Consider the following 18,369-nt stretch of genomic DNA (forward strand, 5'->3'; position numbering starts at 1 on the left):
TCACTGTTGCACCTTCACAGTCACATTTTCCTGGTGCAGAAAGTTAAAGGAACAGTTCCTGCGAAGTGTCGTTGCTTTGGACGAACCTCTGTGAGATGAATGTGTTCATATGTTCTCTCAGCTTTGTGGGTGTATGTTCTCACTTTCAAGGACTTAAAAATATGCAGTTTCAGCCAGATTGTGTGTTTTTTCACAATTTTTTGTTTGTTTTTTCATTTGTCTTAGTAAACAATTTCTGGCAGCCAAAAAGACAGACTGAAAATTTGCTGCAGAGGATGTCTCGGCTTTGAATACTTCTAATCCAAAGAGAGCTGTCCGCAGAGCAACTTCAGAGATAATATGTCAAGGTAAACGCTCAGATGTTTGCTTTTGGAGATCTAAACCCGCTCTGATGTTTCCACGTACTGACCTCCCTCCCCCCTCCTCCCTCTTCCTCCCCCATGTGTATGGCTGGACAGACAGACGAAGAAAAAACAAAAACAATGACGACTATCAGACACCGCAGCACTGAACTAAATTATTGCGGCCGATTATGAAACGCTATCACACATAGATGCGGCAAGAAACTTAATGAGGAACATCAGAACTTTTCCTTTTCCTTTTCCATTAAGTCTCTTATTTTTTTCTCATTCCAGCCATTTTTCTCCCACTCCTCCTCCTCCTCCTCCCCTCCTCTTCCTCCCTGCACTGCGCTCTTTCCCTCTCTCTGCTTCACAGTTGTTAGGCAGGTGAAGGAAGCCATGTCTAACACTAAGGATTTGGTGCGGCTTTTGACTGATGCAAGAGCTTCAAGGGATTGAGCTGTTTGTGATGTTAAGTACTCGGAGCCCCAACTCCACTTCTCATTTGAACTCTCTATACATGAAAGTTGTTATTCTTTCAGCTGCGGATCCAGGCGAACCTCATTTCTGCTCTGCGAACTTTCATAATTAACTTGTGCTTAAGATAAAACACTTGTACAACTTTGGGCAAGCAGTACAATGTCAGGACAAAGCAGTTGTTGTAATCAATAAAAGAACATTCTCCATTATTTAGCTAAAAGATATCAAGTGCCTTTTTAGTATGTTATGTACTTACAACAATTCACCCACGTATTTTACACAAAGGGCCTCCTGAGTGACAGTCCTGTCACTGGGCTGTGACCACAGCCGTGGAAATGACATGTTTGCGTAGGGAGAATCCAATTGCTCGTCTCTAATTGTCCTTTGTGAGCTCCTGAGATTTAATACAATGCAGACTGAACTCCTCCCGTCAGTCACCTACCATCCTTGAGGATAAAATACAAATACTCTGCTGAGCTCCTGGTAAGCCTATGTGACCAGTCTATCTTGGTGTATATACACTTAAAGTTGTATGCAAATGTTTGTGCGCACTCAGGCATCAAATTACATAGACAAGACTAAAAGATTGAATGAATAAGTAAAAAAGAGTCTTATATGTCTATGAAACACATTTACAAGTTATGATACATAGGATTACTAAGTAGTGATTTGGTTGGGTGTCCAAACTTTTAACCACAATTAGTTTAATTTCATGACATAAAAAAAGTATCAACGCATTAACATTTGAAGAACAGACCGTTTTAATGTCTGTTTGCTGCAGGGTTGCATTCCCTTCTCTTCACTTTAAAAGTCAATGAAATATGTAACTTCCATTGTGGTGCCCAAACTTTTGAATACAACAGTGTGTGGTAATCTGTCTCCACAAATCATTTCAGTCAACATTTGCACGGATGACGTAAGTGGATGCGAGGGGGAGTGAAAGAGGAGTTGTCATGCAAAGACAGTTGTCTGTGAGATTCTTATTCATTATGGAATGTGGCACAGGTAGCTAGATTGAACTCACACTCAGAAGCAGGCACTTGTTCTCCTTGATGGCACCCAGGCAACCTAGAAAGCCTGTTACCATGACGATGGCGCCGATGGCGATGACCATGTTGGCAGCTGACAGGGATGGGAATGAGGGTGAGAAGGTGGCGAAGCTGCCCTGAGACACGGAGAGCCAGATGCCAACTCCGAGCAGACCGCAGCCGCATAACTGCAAGGTAAAAGAGAAGAGAGACAACGAGGTGAAAACACAAACAGCTGACAAGTGATTGTCTTTTCAGGGTTAGTTACAGAAATGATGACAACCAAATGCTTTGGTTCTAATATAAAGACCCCTGAACAATATAGTAATCCTCAGAGTAAGGTCAGCTTTAGATTAAAACAAACACAAGCTCAAAAAGCCCAGTGCAACAGTCTCAATTTCCCTCTGGCTGCCTGGGGAATCGCCCACACAATCATACATCACCAAACACTGCTAAAAAAAACAAGAGGGTTAACACCAATTACAACTATGATTAGCCAATAACAGCTCTGCAAGAGATTAGAGCAAAAATTGGACTTGGGCCGTGCTGGTTGTGCACGTTTTGAGCTGATTACGTTAAATCCAGAACAAACAGAGATGTAATTACTGCCAAACCCCACAGAAATAAAAACTTCCTAGCTTTTCCAGAACCACCTGCAGTGGAGTTGAACTTCACCTAGAGGGAGCAATTCCCTAATCTCACCCTGTCACCCTGCCAGGCCCCTGCTGATGTGTGTGTGAGGTATGCAATGTGAGTCCATTAATGCAAGGAAGTGTTTATGGAAGGCTTTGATTGGAGGAGTGGAGTGTCACGCCTGCTGATTTGTTGGTCCATCTATCAGAGATAAGAGTCGTACAACGTGCCCACCACACGGTGAAATATAGACGAGGAGCTAAGTGGTGACATTTTTGCGAACACCTAATAGAATGAAAAATCCAGGGCAATCTAGCCGTGAATAAAAAAAAATAAAAAAGCCAAATGAGGTAAAATATGGAAAGGGACCACAGTAAATCATCACAGAGCCGCCCTTTCTTCCCTTCTATTCACAGCGCTTCCCTCTTCCATTCTCATCTTTGCACTGCTGCGCCAGAACACTTTAATGCCTGTCAGCAATATGCACAACAAACCTGCTGTGCGTGCAGACAAACGCACACAGAGGCACACATTCATATACAGTATACAGACACGGTCATCATCAGGTAGAAGGATTATGGAGAAATACGCTTCTCTTTAAAACTGTTTCCTTTTTCCACAATAAAATAATGAATCCACCACACACAGAGCTAATTTCAGAAGCTGACAAAGTCGAACTGTCAGCGGATGATAAACCTGAAAACACTCTGTACATTCAGCACTTCCAAACAAGCACTAACAAATAAGTGTCGCCGCGGTTTGACTAATGGCACGAGTCTGTTGATCAGCTATGTCGCACCGCAGGCAAACAAAGTGACTTAAAGCACATTAGAAATTCACTGAGCTCAAAAGTAGCACTCAGTGATGGGAGGTGATGATGTGTAAGAGCAACTTTTGGTGTTTCAACTGCGAGCCTCATGAGGTGGTGATAGATTCCACGGGTTTAATGAGTCCTATAGGATCTGTAGATACATAAACGGAGTCCCAGCAGCCCCCCCTCAAGTGTCAGTCGAGCTCAGTCTCGCACTCATTAACCTGCAACCTTTGAGCTGTGAGGTATGACTTTGAGAGTCCCTAACTACGTATACTCCAGCACTCCAAGGCGAATGAGTGATACACTCGCTCTCCAGAGGACTCAGAAATGACTAGATGGTATTATAAGTGAGGACAGAGAGAAAGAACCAGGACTGTGCATAAATGACCCAGGCTCGCTAAAAGCCCTCTTTGAGAGTGCTCACATTCCAGGAGTGATTGGCTGTGTCTGATTTCGTAAAAGATTGGAGTCTGTGCTCTAACAAACAAAGTCTGCTGTCAAGGTCGAAGTCACTGGGTGGCTGCAAACAGGCCCCAACCATTAGCCTTTGAGAGGAGGACACTTATTTAGTTACATAGAAATGACAGTAGAGTCACATTGGATTTCTCACCTTATATGAGTGAGTGGTCTGTGTGAGACCCATCCTGGGAGAGAGGTGCAGTGGTGCTAAAGAGACTTCAATTATTCCTAATCTAAATAATTCAGAGGCCCCTGTATTTCTTGGAAGGCCCCCGCGAGCTCTTTATACTTCCCTGATTAAAAACAGGAGAATGAAAACGGCAATTGAAAACGCCGATAAAGGTCATGTCCTTATGCAGGGCGGCTAATATACAGAAAGGCAGCTGGCTCCATTCAGAAGGCCAGATTATATAGAGCGTGAGGAGGGATTCAAGGAAGCAGGTGGCACGAATAGTAAGTTTAAGAGGCCAGATAGATAGAGTGGATTTACAGCGAGCGAGGGCGAGCACCAGGAGGTTTAAGAGTCCAGGTGGAGAGGGATACAGTACCTCCTCTTAATTGTGTTTAATGCCCAGTGAAGGGAGCCCATCCAAGTGTGTCGCTCTCTTAAGTGACTGTGAAACCACCCAGCCCCCGCTCAATCTGTCTGATCTGAGCCTACCAGGAGCACCGATCTAATCTTTGCCCTGCTTCCACTAACAGCACTACTACTACTACTACAACAACAACACACTGTCAGCAGACCTTTGTGCCGGTGCCATGGGGAAATACCTCTAGTTTAAGCTCTGATCTTGGTTATCTGACCTTGGCGTGTACGCCTGAGCTTGACCTCGAATTCCCTCAGCTGAGCTCTTTATCTTCTTTTAATTATATGACGGTCATATTTTGAAATCCCATCTGCAGGGAAGAATCAAGGAAACCCCCGATACTGAAAAGGTTTGTGAGTCGTCACAGAGGAAGCTTACTTTCAAGGCGAAATCAATCAGATGACTGTAAATGGCGCAGAGTATTGATTTAAATTTAGCCTAAGGGACCAATTGGCTTATTTCTATATTTGCAAGGGACATGGAAGTACAAAAATCACAGTTTATGCAATAATTATAATAATCAATTTACAATTTATGATGTGATGTAAGTGCATATATGATCCGCTCAATACAAATGTCCTTCAATGCTACTAACCTTACAACATTTTACATCAGACTATATTTGTTTGTAGGGTCCCTCTCTGCTCATTTACACATGCTGTAACACAGTATTATAATTCTATATTAATTATTTGTGTAGACATAAACAACTACAATAGATGCTCGGGGCTATATGCTTTCAATGTCCTCTTGATCCATGTATCGTACTTTTCAGGGCCATTTTTGGACCCATCATTAAGCCACCGAGGGGATGCAGCTTTCCAGGTCCACTATTAAATTTTGTTTTTGGTCTCTTAGAGCTCTAGTTTTCCAAATGTCGTTGTTTAGTTACTGGAGAACACATAGCAAATCAGCTGTTTTGCCCCGATTGTTGTTCTGTTTTGTCTCGTTCCCATGCATGTATGCAGATTCCTACCCACTTATCAGTCTGAGGGTTACTTTCCTGTTTTAGGCTGGAACATATCTTCCAGCTGCGATAATGAAAAAAATCTTTGCAGTTTGGAATATAAACCTGACGGCTCTTAACGCTGAATTGAGTTCAGAAAGTTAACAGCACTTCTGACAAGAGGAAAGGATGTGGGCACACGTAATTGCGCTTGATATGGAGTCATTTTTTGGAAAATCAATCAAAGTGTAAGAGTAGGCAGAGAGAATATGTGACCTTTTCATACGTGTTAGGCAATATTTTGAAAGCACTTCCTCGGCAAGACAGAATGGAGTCAGGTGTCTAAATGTCATTTGTTGAAGAAGTGACAAAAAGGCCCAGCAGAGAGAAGAGTGGAGTAGTGCAACATTAACTTTCTGCTGGAAGAAATTGGAGAACATGAAATGTGACTCTATCGCACTGGATGAATGGGGGCCCGCAGCAAGGGGCACGTTAATAAGCTCAAGGTGAAAATAATTGCAATAATACTGTACAAAGTAAATGTAAGACAACTTTCCAAACAAAAGGAAGACGTGAAAGAGGTCAACCAAGAGTTGGGTGTGTGCAAGAAGGATATAGTATTAAAGCCGGAGAAATTGGACACGCGAGAGACGTGATTAAAACAAAGAGAAGCTGGGCTCAGGGTAAGAGAAGAAGAAGATAGAGGCTGACCCTTCATCCGAGCGGCTGCAGTTACTGGCTCAGTGACACGGAGCCACCCGACAGACGACCCCACTTCAATCTCCCTCAGACGAAGGGGATCTGGGTTTGTCTGTGTGTGTGGGACGCTGCGGACGTTGACCTTTTCACACAGTGATCACTCAGAGAAGTCACGTCCTGTCGTAAAGAATGACAGCTTTTGTCAAATTACTGCTCTCCTCTGAGACCGCTCTCACCACAAGAGCTCAATGCCCCCATTGAGCGAGTTAGTGAAGTTTGAGTGAGTGTACGATATATGTGTGTGTGTGTGTGTGTCTGTCTGTCTGTTTGAGTGCATTGAAAGCCTCGTAATTCAGTTTGCTTAACTTTGCAGTAGAGAAAACAGCTTCTTTCAAACAGGCATAATAATATATAGACATTTGCTCTGCTATACGTCTTTTGTTTAAGTAATTAGGAAGCACTTCCCCCATTACAGAACAATAAACCACAAAATTGGTGAAAAAGCCACCCTGACAGGAGCCCCTTTATCACTTTACAATCTCCTTAGACTTTTACTGCAACTCCATCTTTCCTTTTACTGTGAAATTTTTTTTCTCTGTTGCTGCAGCACACAATATCTTTTGTTTTAGCCGGCATTTTTTTTTTACACTGAAATGAAAACAGAGGATATTCACTGCAGCTAAAAGAAGGTTTTCCAAATTTCACAATGTGATCCTGCAAACCAGTGATTAATGTTACCATAAATGCTATGGGCTGCCAGCAGTGAAAGGGAACCAGAATCACAGAAGAACAAACATAATATAACAACTGTAAACATCTAATGTGATTGAAAAAGCCCCAAAGTAAAGACCGACTACTTGTATTTTCTACCAGGCAAGTGGAAAAGGTCTTCTTTGAAGTGTGCTGTGAAAGAGAAGGAATCCTTTTAAGCGTAGACACTCCAGAGAGTCAGTTTGTTTGTGCTTGTCAGAGAAGGTTATTTCTTAAAGATTTCCTCCTGATAAATAAGTACTTTCATAGTATACATTCTCCACGGTGGCCACACTTGAGCAAACAAACATAAAAATCTCCTTTGATGCTGAAGTATTGTACATTATTTTTCACATTATCACTCCTTTATTCTTCAGCTAACCTTGTTCTTCTGGACAAACTTAAAGAAACGTGTTGTTTTTAGGCCCTTTATTATCATCAGTTAAGATCACTTGATTGCCCTTTCCCCTATTTAAAGTTCAGCCTCACCACCAACCCATTCTCATCACAGGGTGTCATTTATTGCTGTTTTGTCACAGCCCGTTGCATCTCCCGAACATCTACCGAATTCCCCCACTGTGGGATTAATAAAGTCAAATATAAATCTCAGAGATACATACAAGGTGCCATGTGTAAGTAACATTATATATGTGATATAAATTATGTACGTTAAATAAGCTAAAAATGTGACATACATAATGCTTTTATGTTACTTTAAAGAAATTCATGTAGCTTTTGCTTTCTCAGACTCGAAAACCATTCTCCTGGGTAAAAGTCTGTATTTGTTCTATTCAACCACTCAAACCACCACATCTCTCGGATGCCAGTGGCTATGACAAAATGGCAGTATTTGACTCCCTGAATTGGCTGTCAGTGCACAGCAGCGTATGAGCTGAATTAGAACCAACAGTGCATTAAAAGCGATTACTCTGTCAATAGCAGCAATCCTTGCTTCGTCTTTTGACACTTGCTATTGACAGTTCTTTGTTGGATGCAAGTGCAAACATTTGTCTAATTGAAGAAACATCCCTTTACCACAACTTACCAAATATAAATGCTTAAAAGAATAATTTTCTGAAAGGGGCACGCTACAAAATGTTCAAGTCTACGCTTATAAAAACAGGTTCGGTGGAGTATTCTTATTGACTATGACTGAAATCTTGTTTTTCTTAAGTGAATCGTGTATTCAGCTGGATGCAGTACTTGGGGCGATTGAAGTTGCTTCAAAAAGTACATTTATGAATAAAAACATCATGAGGCCCACGTGTTTCACTCCATCCCTTTACACAGTATTTCTTCCATAGAAGTACGCAAGCTATACGTGGCTATATAGAGTTTTCCAGTAAACTCCCCCTACCTCCCGTCTCTCCAGGCTTCAGAGGGGCATCCCAGTCATTCCCCAGTGAATGGTATACAGCGAATGTGAGTTGTATAAGAAGTAAATTATTCACAGAGTCTGCGATGGCAGCGGAGGTGCTCTCAGGCTCAGAATAAACACTGCATGTATTATAACGGGCAGAGACTGATGTGGAGCGTGAGATTAAAAAGCTATATCTGCCCGGTTAAAGTTTCATTCACCCATTGGAGTCCTGGCAGATTCACACAATGCGAGAGATTACCTCGAAAATCACGCTGCCCGGCCAGCCGAGTGATAACGCAGCGTGGCGCTTTGTAGGAACACGTGCGCTTTAATTTGGGGGCAATTGAGCTTTTATAGGGTCAAGTACATATTGTCTCTGCATCTCCATTGACTCTCAGCATCTGTCTGGGTCTGTAAACACATGTCACAGACAAAAAGACTGTGTTGATATGTTTCCACAGAGGAAGAGTTTCCGCGGTCCATCACGTGCTTAGTCAAGCATCCAAAATGGTGCAATGCTGTACTGGTTCTGGTTGGACGCCTTAGCTGGGCACTCTGAAGTCTGGGCCTGGATTACCTCATTTAGGGGTCTTCGGTGATGCACCTATCAATGATGCAGGGCTTGCCATGTCTCCCTCCCTCCCTCTCCGCCCCCAAGAGGGGAGCTGAAAGGCCTATTCACAGCAAAGTGACTCTAAATCAATCGCGTCAGGAAGGATTAAAGACAGACAAGCCTTTCTCCGCCTGTCCAGAGTTATCTCTGCAGTCTGCGCTGACACATCTTCCCTCTTTCACACCTGACATCAGCCTCTACCCTTAGAGGACAAGACACCGGAAAGAAAAGAAAGCCAGGACAATGGCAGAGGAAAGGCTGTTAGACATCCCTGACTAATTCTGCTGTTAGATCTCTACCATCCCAACAAGACTCTTCAATCAGCCTACGAACCCACAGGCACTTCAATTATGCATTGAGAACAAGTAGGAGAGCACCAAGAAGGGGAAAGTCATCCCATGATTGGAGCCAGGACGCAAGGCTCGCCACAGTCAGTCAGAGAGAGTTAGAGTGTGGACGGAGACTCAGAGCGATGCAAAGGGGAAACGAGGCCTGCAAGCCAAGTGAAGACTACAAAGCACAGAGCCAAAGACCAAAAGCCTGGTCCAAACACAGACAAACACTGGCACAGGAGAGAAAAGCTCTTTTACTTCTTCATGCTGCAGATGCGGGGTAAATGAGGGAAAGGCAGCTGCCCTGTCTCTAGCTCAGCACCAATGCACAGAAACCCAGTGTCCTTAGTCATTTAAAGAGATGAAGGCCTATAAAAATCCGAGTGATGTTCTAATGAGGACAATAAGATATAAATACATAAATGGAGCTGATAACTGAGGGAGACATTTCTCACACAAGGCGCTAATTAAATGTGAATTTTGCCGCTTGCTGTTGACATCAAAGGTGCTTATGAAGATATCTTATGAGGCATTTGAGTACAATAAAAAGTGAACACGTTAGAAAAATAAATATCTATTTATGTGAAGGCAGTGGCTTTTTATGACTGCCTGTTTTCCTCCACATAAACTTCCTTACCCATAGAGGCACACAAACATTTGGCTCGTATAAATATCTCACTCTGGTCTGCCAGTGCAGCCATGGCAAAAATCCTAAGAGGCGGGCAGACGGCTGGATGGTGTCCCATTGAGTTTCATGAGTTGAAGGGCTTCATGAGTGCGCTGGCTCAGCTTGTGTCTCAGGCAGGTTCGACATTCAACCTGTTCCCCACACATAGTACCTGGAGCAAAGGTCCGAAGAGCTCAGGGGAAAAGGGAAATCCCTAACGCTCAATACAGCAGCGATAGCGTGAAATAGAAAGCCAGAGTGCTACCCTCAGCACATTTCTCTGCTCCCTTTCACCGCCTGCAGCATCGAAATGAGTCCAAGACTCAATGTCACAGTGCAGAGCATCGGCCTCTGTAAATGGGGGCATCTGCTTTAGAGAGTTCCTCAACAGAGTTGTCCATATGCTTAATACACCCACATCTCTCCATTTGTGTACTTATTTCAGAAAACCACAAAGAAAACTATAACCGGCACTAAATAATCTCAACAACCATAAGCATAAATCATTTTTCTAAATGGGCACAGGGGGTTTGTGGGATGAACTGAGGTGACCTTGGCGGGCAATGTTTGAGACTGCCAGAAGAGCAAAATACGTCGTTGCAAATGTATTTCAACTGTCTGAAAATCGCTGGCCTGCAATGAGGTGAAAAGCAGCCCTGGGATTTCTCCCAAGAGTGAAGCACTTGGGCATCACAAGCACATTGTTAGGGTTTTCTACAGGGTCAGTTTGCTTGACCTTGTGCAACAACGCCTGCTGGGTTCACTGTGAGCTGCTCATGGACAAAGGTGATACTATGGATCCATGTTTTTAGTGTGCATGCCAGTGTCTGTGTGTGTGTGTGTGTGTGTCTGTGTCTGTGTGTGTGTGTGTGTGTGTGTGTGTGTGTGTGTGTCTGTCTGTCTGTGTGTGTGTGTGTGTGTGTCTGTGTGTGTGTGTGTGTGTCTGCGTGTGTGTCTGTGTGTGTGTGTGTGTATGTGTGTTACAAGGTTTATTATCTTAATTCCCTGCACGGAGTGGGCGAGTGGCCTTGCTGCAGGGATGGTCTGTGTGCTGCACAGTCGGCCAAGATCTGACCTGCTGCTGCTGCTGGAGCATTGCATCCATTAGAGACACTGGCACAAGCACATGGCCGATAACATTTTACCACGATGTGATGAAGACTCGCCCGCGCTCCTAACAAACAGGAGGAATTTCACTCGCCCGCAGGTGTGGTGGCCGGAACCCAAAACAAAAAACGAAGGGGTGAAGTAAAGCCATGAGCTGCACAAAAACATTATTCAGTATTTGTGCGTTTTTGATGATTTACAAAGGGGTGCAACACATTCTTAACAAACGTATAAAAGTAAAATGGTGAACATCTGAGCATATGTTTATTCCTGGAGCAGTGATACTGTGAATGGAAACGCTCCTGTTACGTAATGGAAGGAATTATGCATCCCTGGAGGGAGAGAGGAAAGATGAAGATGCAAAATATGCACATCCGCTTAAGTGAAAACTAGAGCGCAAGACGGATACCTAGCGAGAAGAGAGGATAGTTCAGATTGAAAGACATATAATCAATGGTTACTCTGCATGCCATGCTACAGGTTAAATAACTATTTACCTGCACTTATAAAGGAGTTTCTAATACACTTTTCTCTTCATATAGTAAATTATTCATCAAGACAGAGCAGTGGGAAGTTACTGTAGAGGGAGCAGTCATGTTATTACAAGCTTTGCCATGAAGAGATTAAGTAGCCGAATGGTATACAAACGAGGCTTTCATTTTTGACCCCTTCCGCATCCCCTTACATCTGTTGCTTCATGTTTAATGCCTTAGAGAAGAGATATTTTTTCTCCCCAATTCTCCCCAAGCATATTGCAGCGTGTGCTGTAACTCATGCCATAATTCATACTATAATATGACACACAAAAAGAAAAACAACAACAACAAAAAAGAGAAGCTTTGGGAATTAGCAGAGCTGCTGGAATAAGGGAATACTGCAGAACACAGCCACTCCCCCTCTCTTTTAGTCTTCTGCGCACAAATCCTGGAAAATTGACCTTATTGTGTAAACGTGTGCCACAACTGACTTCATTCTGGAAATAATAAACTTAGAGCGAGAGAACGCAGAGTGAAAACAAGACCTAACATTAACCAATACAGAAATCCATTCTGTATTCATGGAGGTGCAGTGTGACTGTGGGCGCTGGTTGAATGTTGATGATACTCTGTCTGCATCTGCTCCTCATCCTGGAGGGAACAGGTAGGTGGAGAGGGTGGGGTGGGGTGGGGTGGGGAACCATTTAATCTTTGGGCATGACAGCCACAGCACCTGAATCTTGTCCAAAGGCCAAAAAGCTCTGCTCATCCATCACTACGAAAACCTCTTCTTGAGGTGAATAATAAAAAAAGACGCAGCCTTGACAGCTGTAGTATTAACAAAAAGTGACATTCTTGAAAAATGTCAGCTTTAACTACAGAAAATGTCTTTATTTCAGAAAGAAAACACATTTATAACTTTTAATGTGCCTCAAATTACATTCTATTGCCATATGGTGAAACACTAATCAGTGCTCCCTTTGGCTGTTGAAGAGATTATCTGCATGTATACCTCTCCTCTTCATCAGGCTGCTTCTTCAAAAACAGCTGAAGTGGGATGAGAGTTTGAATTACAAAGTATTGCGTGCATCATTGGTTCTGTGACTGTGAGTATATGAGGCTTTTCATGGCGGACTCCCTGAAGAAATGACCTTCAGTCAGCACTTGAGAACAGTAAAATCTCTGACATTTTTCACTCAAAGTGACACACTGGTGCTACAAACTGGTGACACAAACATGAAAACCCCCCAACACCAAACACACTCTGTTCATTATTGCAGTCCTCCCTTTTAGAGCAGTGTAAAGGTCAGGTTTTAGTGTCACGGAAAAGCTTCTTTGACTCGCTCTGCCCCTGCTTCTGTCCTCTCCCGTCCACCTCTAAACGCCTCATTGGAGGCGCCCTTACAGTTGACATGCTAATTAGCACAGAAGGGAAATGGACTGTGTAACTACTCTTTTCTGGTCAGCCAACCTCCGAATCCCCATCAGCCCCTCGTCTCAATTCAGTGGACCGCACAAAGAGACATATCACTAAATAATAGTAGGGCATCCCTGTATTCATGTTGTGATGTAACCGTAGCTGTAGTATTCACTGTAATGCACCTCGGGGCTGTACGAGAAGGAGACAAGTAGGGAAAGAACTCACAGAGGGAGGGAGAATAAATGAGCCTTCATTCAGGCAGTAATGTTGCATCGAGGAGGCTGTAATACGACTCCATCAGCGACCTCCACGAGACGGTCATCAACCCATACCAACTCACACAACCCTACTTCCTGCTCTGAGTAAATGCTGGGGTTAGCACATAAAAGATATACGGTTGGAAGCATCAATAAGATAAGACAAAGCAGCGTTACTCCTCTTCAGAAACAACACTGTATTGTTGTTTTCAAGGGACGGGATAACTAGCATGAATAACTGATTGAAAGAGGGACATTACAGATCAATCCCTGCTCAGAGAAACTGAATAGGAATAAATCAATACTCATTAGATTTGCATTAAGGTCTGTCAGAAAACAAATAGTCTATGAACTCGCCTTGAGCTTGTCATATAACTCTTTCAACATCACGCATGTCATACCCCGTGGAGCATGAGGAATTACAGAGGTGTTTCAGATTGGAGGAATCTGAGAAGTCAGCTGGTGTAGAGTAGGGTGGGGTACAACCCCCTGCCCCTCTTTCTGCATGTGAAACTGCAATGGTCACACGCTTTACACCCCCAAACCCTCCCACCCCTCTCCCACACCTTCTGCATGTGCAAATGCAGAACTACACGCTCAGCCACCACCATAACACTTATCTATGGATGGCTTCAAAGTGCCCTGCAGGGACAGTTAATATGAGCATTAAAGGTTCCACAGTCATTCATTTTAACGACAACTTATATCATCTTTTTTTTAAATTTTTTTTTTTTTTTTTATTGTGTAAGTCCTGATTTCATCATTTTTGTTTCACACATTTCTGGCATTTCATTCAATCTTTTTAGTCATTGCTTAGTCATATAATGGTCTATTGCTACGGCTATCTGCTATTGCTACAAGAATGTGTGCTCTGGTTTTAACAATGTCTTTGAATCACTGTATTAGGTTTTATATTTACTGCATACTCAACAAAGGCTTATTTCACCTTGTTAATGCATGACAGTGGAGAGATATTCAAACTCAAAATGGTCCCAAATGTTTATTACATAATTTACAAATGAAAAATAAGATTTACAAATATGTGAAAGTACAATTTGTGCATAATCTCAGGTAGTAATAAATGTGTTACAATCCACACACAAATACCAAGCAAGTTTAACACACACAAAACAATTTTATAAATGCAAACTTTACAACCTGAATAAATATATTTCATGTACCAATTTTTTACTTCAACTTTTGATGATTTTTGCTTCCAAAAAGATTACTTTCTATCTGTTTACAGATTTGTTAATGTGTGTGTATGGATCGCTTATACACATGGATCAGGTTACATTTGCCTGTGGAGTTTTGAGGTTCTTTTCAAGGTCTCCTGCTCAACGAAGATCCACAATTGCATGCTGTGTTAAAGTGCTGGTGGACAAATGGGACATCTGGCCTTTCAGTAAATTCATATGTAATTTCAAAGAGGGAAAGACGGTTTTCTAAATAGACAGAATAGCTCTTCACCACTTAATTGCCACAGACATTTACCAGTTATAGACTCGAGGCTACCTTATAAATGTAAATATATGGTTCAATAAGCTGGGTTTTCTTTGGCTGGAAAAAACAGATAGTCCAGACAAAAAGCAGATGCAACACTGGTGGTGTGTTGAAGTCCTGTTCCAAGTCAAAAGTGGTGAAAGTTTTTAGGACGGCTCTGCGAACCAAAATTTGGGAGCAGAATTTCTTTTGAGCTAGAAGATCCAAATGCACCTCTTGAAAAAACATTAACACTGTTAAATCATGGCACATAACCGATACTGAAGAGTGATCACATTAATGTGTAGTTGATGTGAGCAGGGCTAAGTATGTGCCTGTGTGCTGATTGCCTCTGTATTTCACTTCCCAGTTGCCACGAGTGTCCCCCAGTCATCACTTCAAGGATTCTAGCGGCTGCAGCGGAGGCCAGCCTGTCATCAGACACGAGTTCAAAGACAAAACTAACAGGGATTACTTTCAACAGAATATTGTGTGTAATTTCTGTACGTGACTGCCACCCTGCCACACTGGCTGGGTAGTTTGGTCTTGAGCCAGAAAGCAGCACACCAGGAGAGAGTAAAATTTTGTCAAGGGCCCTCAAGCATGAAATGTGGTAATCCTAAAAGACTTTAACCTTTCCCTTTTCCAGTGACTGGAACTGCGCACTAACTTTGCTGTCTTTCTGAAAATAACTCACTGATCACAGATCCACTTTGAAGCACAGCTATCTAAATCAAAGCAGCTAAAAGTCTCAAAGCGGGGCTACACACACACAAAAAAAAAAAACATTCCCAAAAAACAGAAGTGGGACAAAGCCTTTTTCAACATCTCAGTCATTAAATATGTAAGAGTTTCAATAAAGACCTCATATCCTAATTTTGTTGGCCAGATTCACTTTTTTCTGCACTCAAGGCACAAACTGCAGAGCAAGAGAAATTCATCTTGAAGGTTGAGTATTCAATCTGAAGTTTTTTTCCCCCAGATAAGATGTCACAGGCTTAGATGAAATGATACAAGATTTTGTTTACTCAGCCTCAAAATGTTGTGATGATGTACTTTATTTGCGAGTGAGGCCGAGCAGCTCTCGTGTGGGCAAACTATTGCTGGCAAACAGGGGATTTCAGACAGGCGGACAAACCTCTGCTACATCCCAAAAAAAACATGATTACAGAGTAACACGACGGGGTACAAATCCTTCACTGATGCCCGTCACTGTGGTATCCTCGGCAATCAGTTTCCAATCCTTGTCTGTGTGTAAGGGATGAGAAGTCAACACCCGCTAACAGGTTCTGATGGTAATTTGTATTGGGGAGTCTTTTCTTGGGATTATCAATGTAATCTCTGCACTGAGCAAAAAACCCAAATGTTTCAAACATGTATGAAGCTTCTAACAACTGTGTTTCTCGTGCTCTCTCAGCCTCACTCCCCTCTCTAGTGTCAAGCAAGTGCGTGTCGACCTGTGTGGGGTGAGGGTTCACACTGGAGAAATGCGGGAGAGGTCATGTTTAACTTTACACCAAACATAGAGCGGCGCGGCAGCTGATCTTCACATTAATTCACTGCTTATTCTCTACTCTCTGCACGCGTGTCTGTCTGAATGTGTAAAAAAAAAAATCCCCTTTGGTCCTTCCTGCTTCCTAGAATAGAGACGTGTATGTGACTATCAGTAAATGTTTCGTGCCTCTCTGGTGGCTTTTGTTACCAGTGTCCTCGTGGGAACACGGTGCCCCCCCCCCCCCCCCCCCCCCCCCCCCGGCTGACATAGAGACCTGTCAAGCACGCCTGTGGTCCAGGTCAGTGTCAGACGGGCTAAGTTAGGTAAGGTCCCCGGGAGGAAAATGACACAAGTAAGCAAAAAAAAAAAAAAAAAATTCAGAATTATTTCCTGTCATGCAAGTTCTATTTTTTTTGCAGTGACACAAAGTCATTTAAATGCAAAGTGAACGGGGAGGAGGAGAAGATGTACGTTCTGTGAGGGAGTTGACGGCTGACGGGTTCATCATTTGTTGAGAGTCCCCTCAGAATAGCAGTTATAAATATCTACCTGGAGTACAGCCTGTGAGTTTGGAGGAATCTGGAAACTTTTTCTCTTTACAACCAAAAAAAAAGGTACACCGAGCTACAAAAGATGCTGACCTCAGTTTTTTTATACCCAGTTAAACACGGAATTTAGATAGAAATGGATTTACTAAAGTAAGAGTGTTCTCTTTGGAAGTTTGAAAGGCAGATTGACCTTTGCACTACTGGATTGCCCACCTTGAATTTCAAAAGGTTTATTTTTTTTTTTTAAAGATTTCTTAACATTAAATTAATCTCAGCCAAGACCATGTGGCAAGGACACAACCCTGTTGAAACGGTAGAGGCATACGCAATAATCAGAAGGGGACTTTTATTTGCCTTTTCGCCAGGTTGCGTTTTTTTGCGGATTTCTTGTAGTATACATTTGTTGAGACTACATAGATGACATGTCATAGAGTAGATGTCAAACGTTAACTTAGAAGCCATCGTTAATTAAAAAAAAAGGCAACCTTAATATTACAAAATGTTACAGAGGACCCTTTTCAATAGGAAAAGCAAAAGAAAGACCTTGCTGTGCCAGTTGTTTCCTATTTTTCATCATCTCAAACTCTGGATCGCTAGAGTCATGTTTACAAAGACCAGTCCTAAATCATGACTAATAATAGTTCTAATGAAAAATAAAGCCACCGATGATCAAATTTATTCATAAATTATAATTTTTAAATCCAGGAGGTCTGTCGTGTTAGCGGTTCGCCAATGTTTCCACAAGAAGTCCTGAATTGCCACTTATCACAAAGGGCATTAGGTTTACATACCGGGTCAGAGAAGCCATGAGTCCCTCTGGCCCATATAATGCAGTAAGGTCAGCTGAAGTCCAACCAACCGCTGAGCTGACTGAGGTGGTTATATATAGAGAGCACTGGCAGGCTAACTCATAGAGGGGACCAGGCTGGGGCTCTGTCACAAGGCCGGTGGTGATTTAGTGCGAGATCTTTAATCTAAAATCAGCCAATGGCATAATGGAGCCAGGACCTTTTCCATGACACAAACCAGAGCAAGATTTCCCCCATGGGTTAAGGAGATGAAATGAATCAATTCAAAACAAATGAAGGAAGATAAGACATTAATTGTGGGTGCAATGCTTAGAGTTTAAGAGGCGGAGCTGAAAATCAGGGCAGGAAGGGGCATGGTGAGGGGAGGTGGGGGGGAGGGGTCAACCATTTACCTCAGTGACTGAAAGGGAGCATGCCTGTGGGATTCAGGGTACATGATCTGAATAGTCCAGTATTTTGGAAGATGTTAATGTGAGTGGGGCTATGACGGTATGTGAGATGAGGATTTTAGCTGGAGTGTAGCAGTGTGACCATCTTTTCAATGTCAAAGGCAAAGAAGTCACACCAGGGCAGCACGAGTTCTCATTCTTGGCAGTACACACAAGTTATAGTTAACAAAGTCACATTTATTTGCCGAGTTTTGGTCAGTGTGGTAACAAGTTACAATCACAAGACAATAGCAAATAATACTGTAACAAAAGCACAAGAAAAAGATGATCCATCGAATGTTTGTTAACTCATAATCTACTAGTCACAGCAGACCCAGGAAGGTTTTCGCAAGGGTGCCATTTATTATTTATGGATTTAAGTTTTCCACTGAAAACTGTGTGTTCAGACAGAACACGGCACATTTTAGAGGCAGTGCGATTGCATACAAAGTGAATGGAAAAATGTGATTAGGCACAAATTCACCCGGGGCAGCAGAAATTGACGCAAAGTCTTGTTTGCAAAGTCCCCATGGTCTTGTGAATCTGCTCCGTAAACATACGTCGACTGAAAACAAAAAACAGAAAGAGCTGATGTTTATGGTGACTTCTGAGTTCAGTCAGTGGCTGAGCTGAACACA

At 42.6% G+C, this 18,369-nt stretch overlaps 1 protein-coding gene across 2 annotated transcripts in view; it reads right to left on the minus strand.

The window, feature by feature from the left end:
• Positions 1-18,369, minus strand: part of tspan9a (tetraspanin 9a) — a 159,641-nt gene that overhangs the window by 20,954 nt on the left and 120,318 nt on the right. For both annotated transcript variants that reach the window (XM_069162469.1, XM_069162468.1), the window contains one exon: positions 1,846-2,037. In XM_069162469.1, the coding sequence (XP_069018570.1) occupies positions 1,846-2,037 (192 nt within the window). The remainder of the gene's footprint in view (positions 1-1,845; positions 2,038-18,369) is intronic.

The sequence above is a fragment of the Embiotoca jacksoni genome, unplaced genomic scaffold, assembly GCF_022577435.1.
Source record: "Embiotoca jacksoni isolate LCO1_2020_lvr unplaced genomic scaffold, fEmbJac1.0.p SCAF_3, whole genome shotgun sequence".
Taxonomy (NCBI): domain Eukaryota; kingdom Metazoa; phylum Chordata; class Actinopteri; family Embiotocidae; genus Embiotoca; species Embiotoca jacksoni.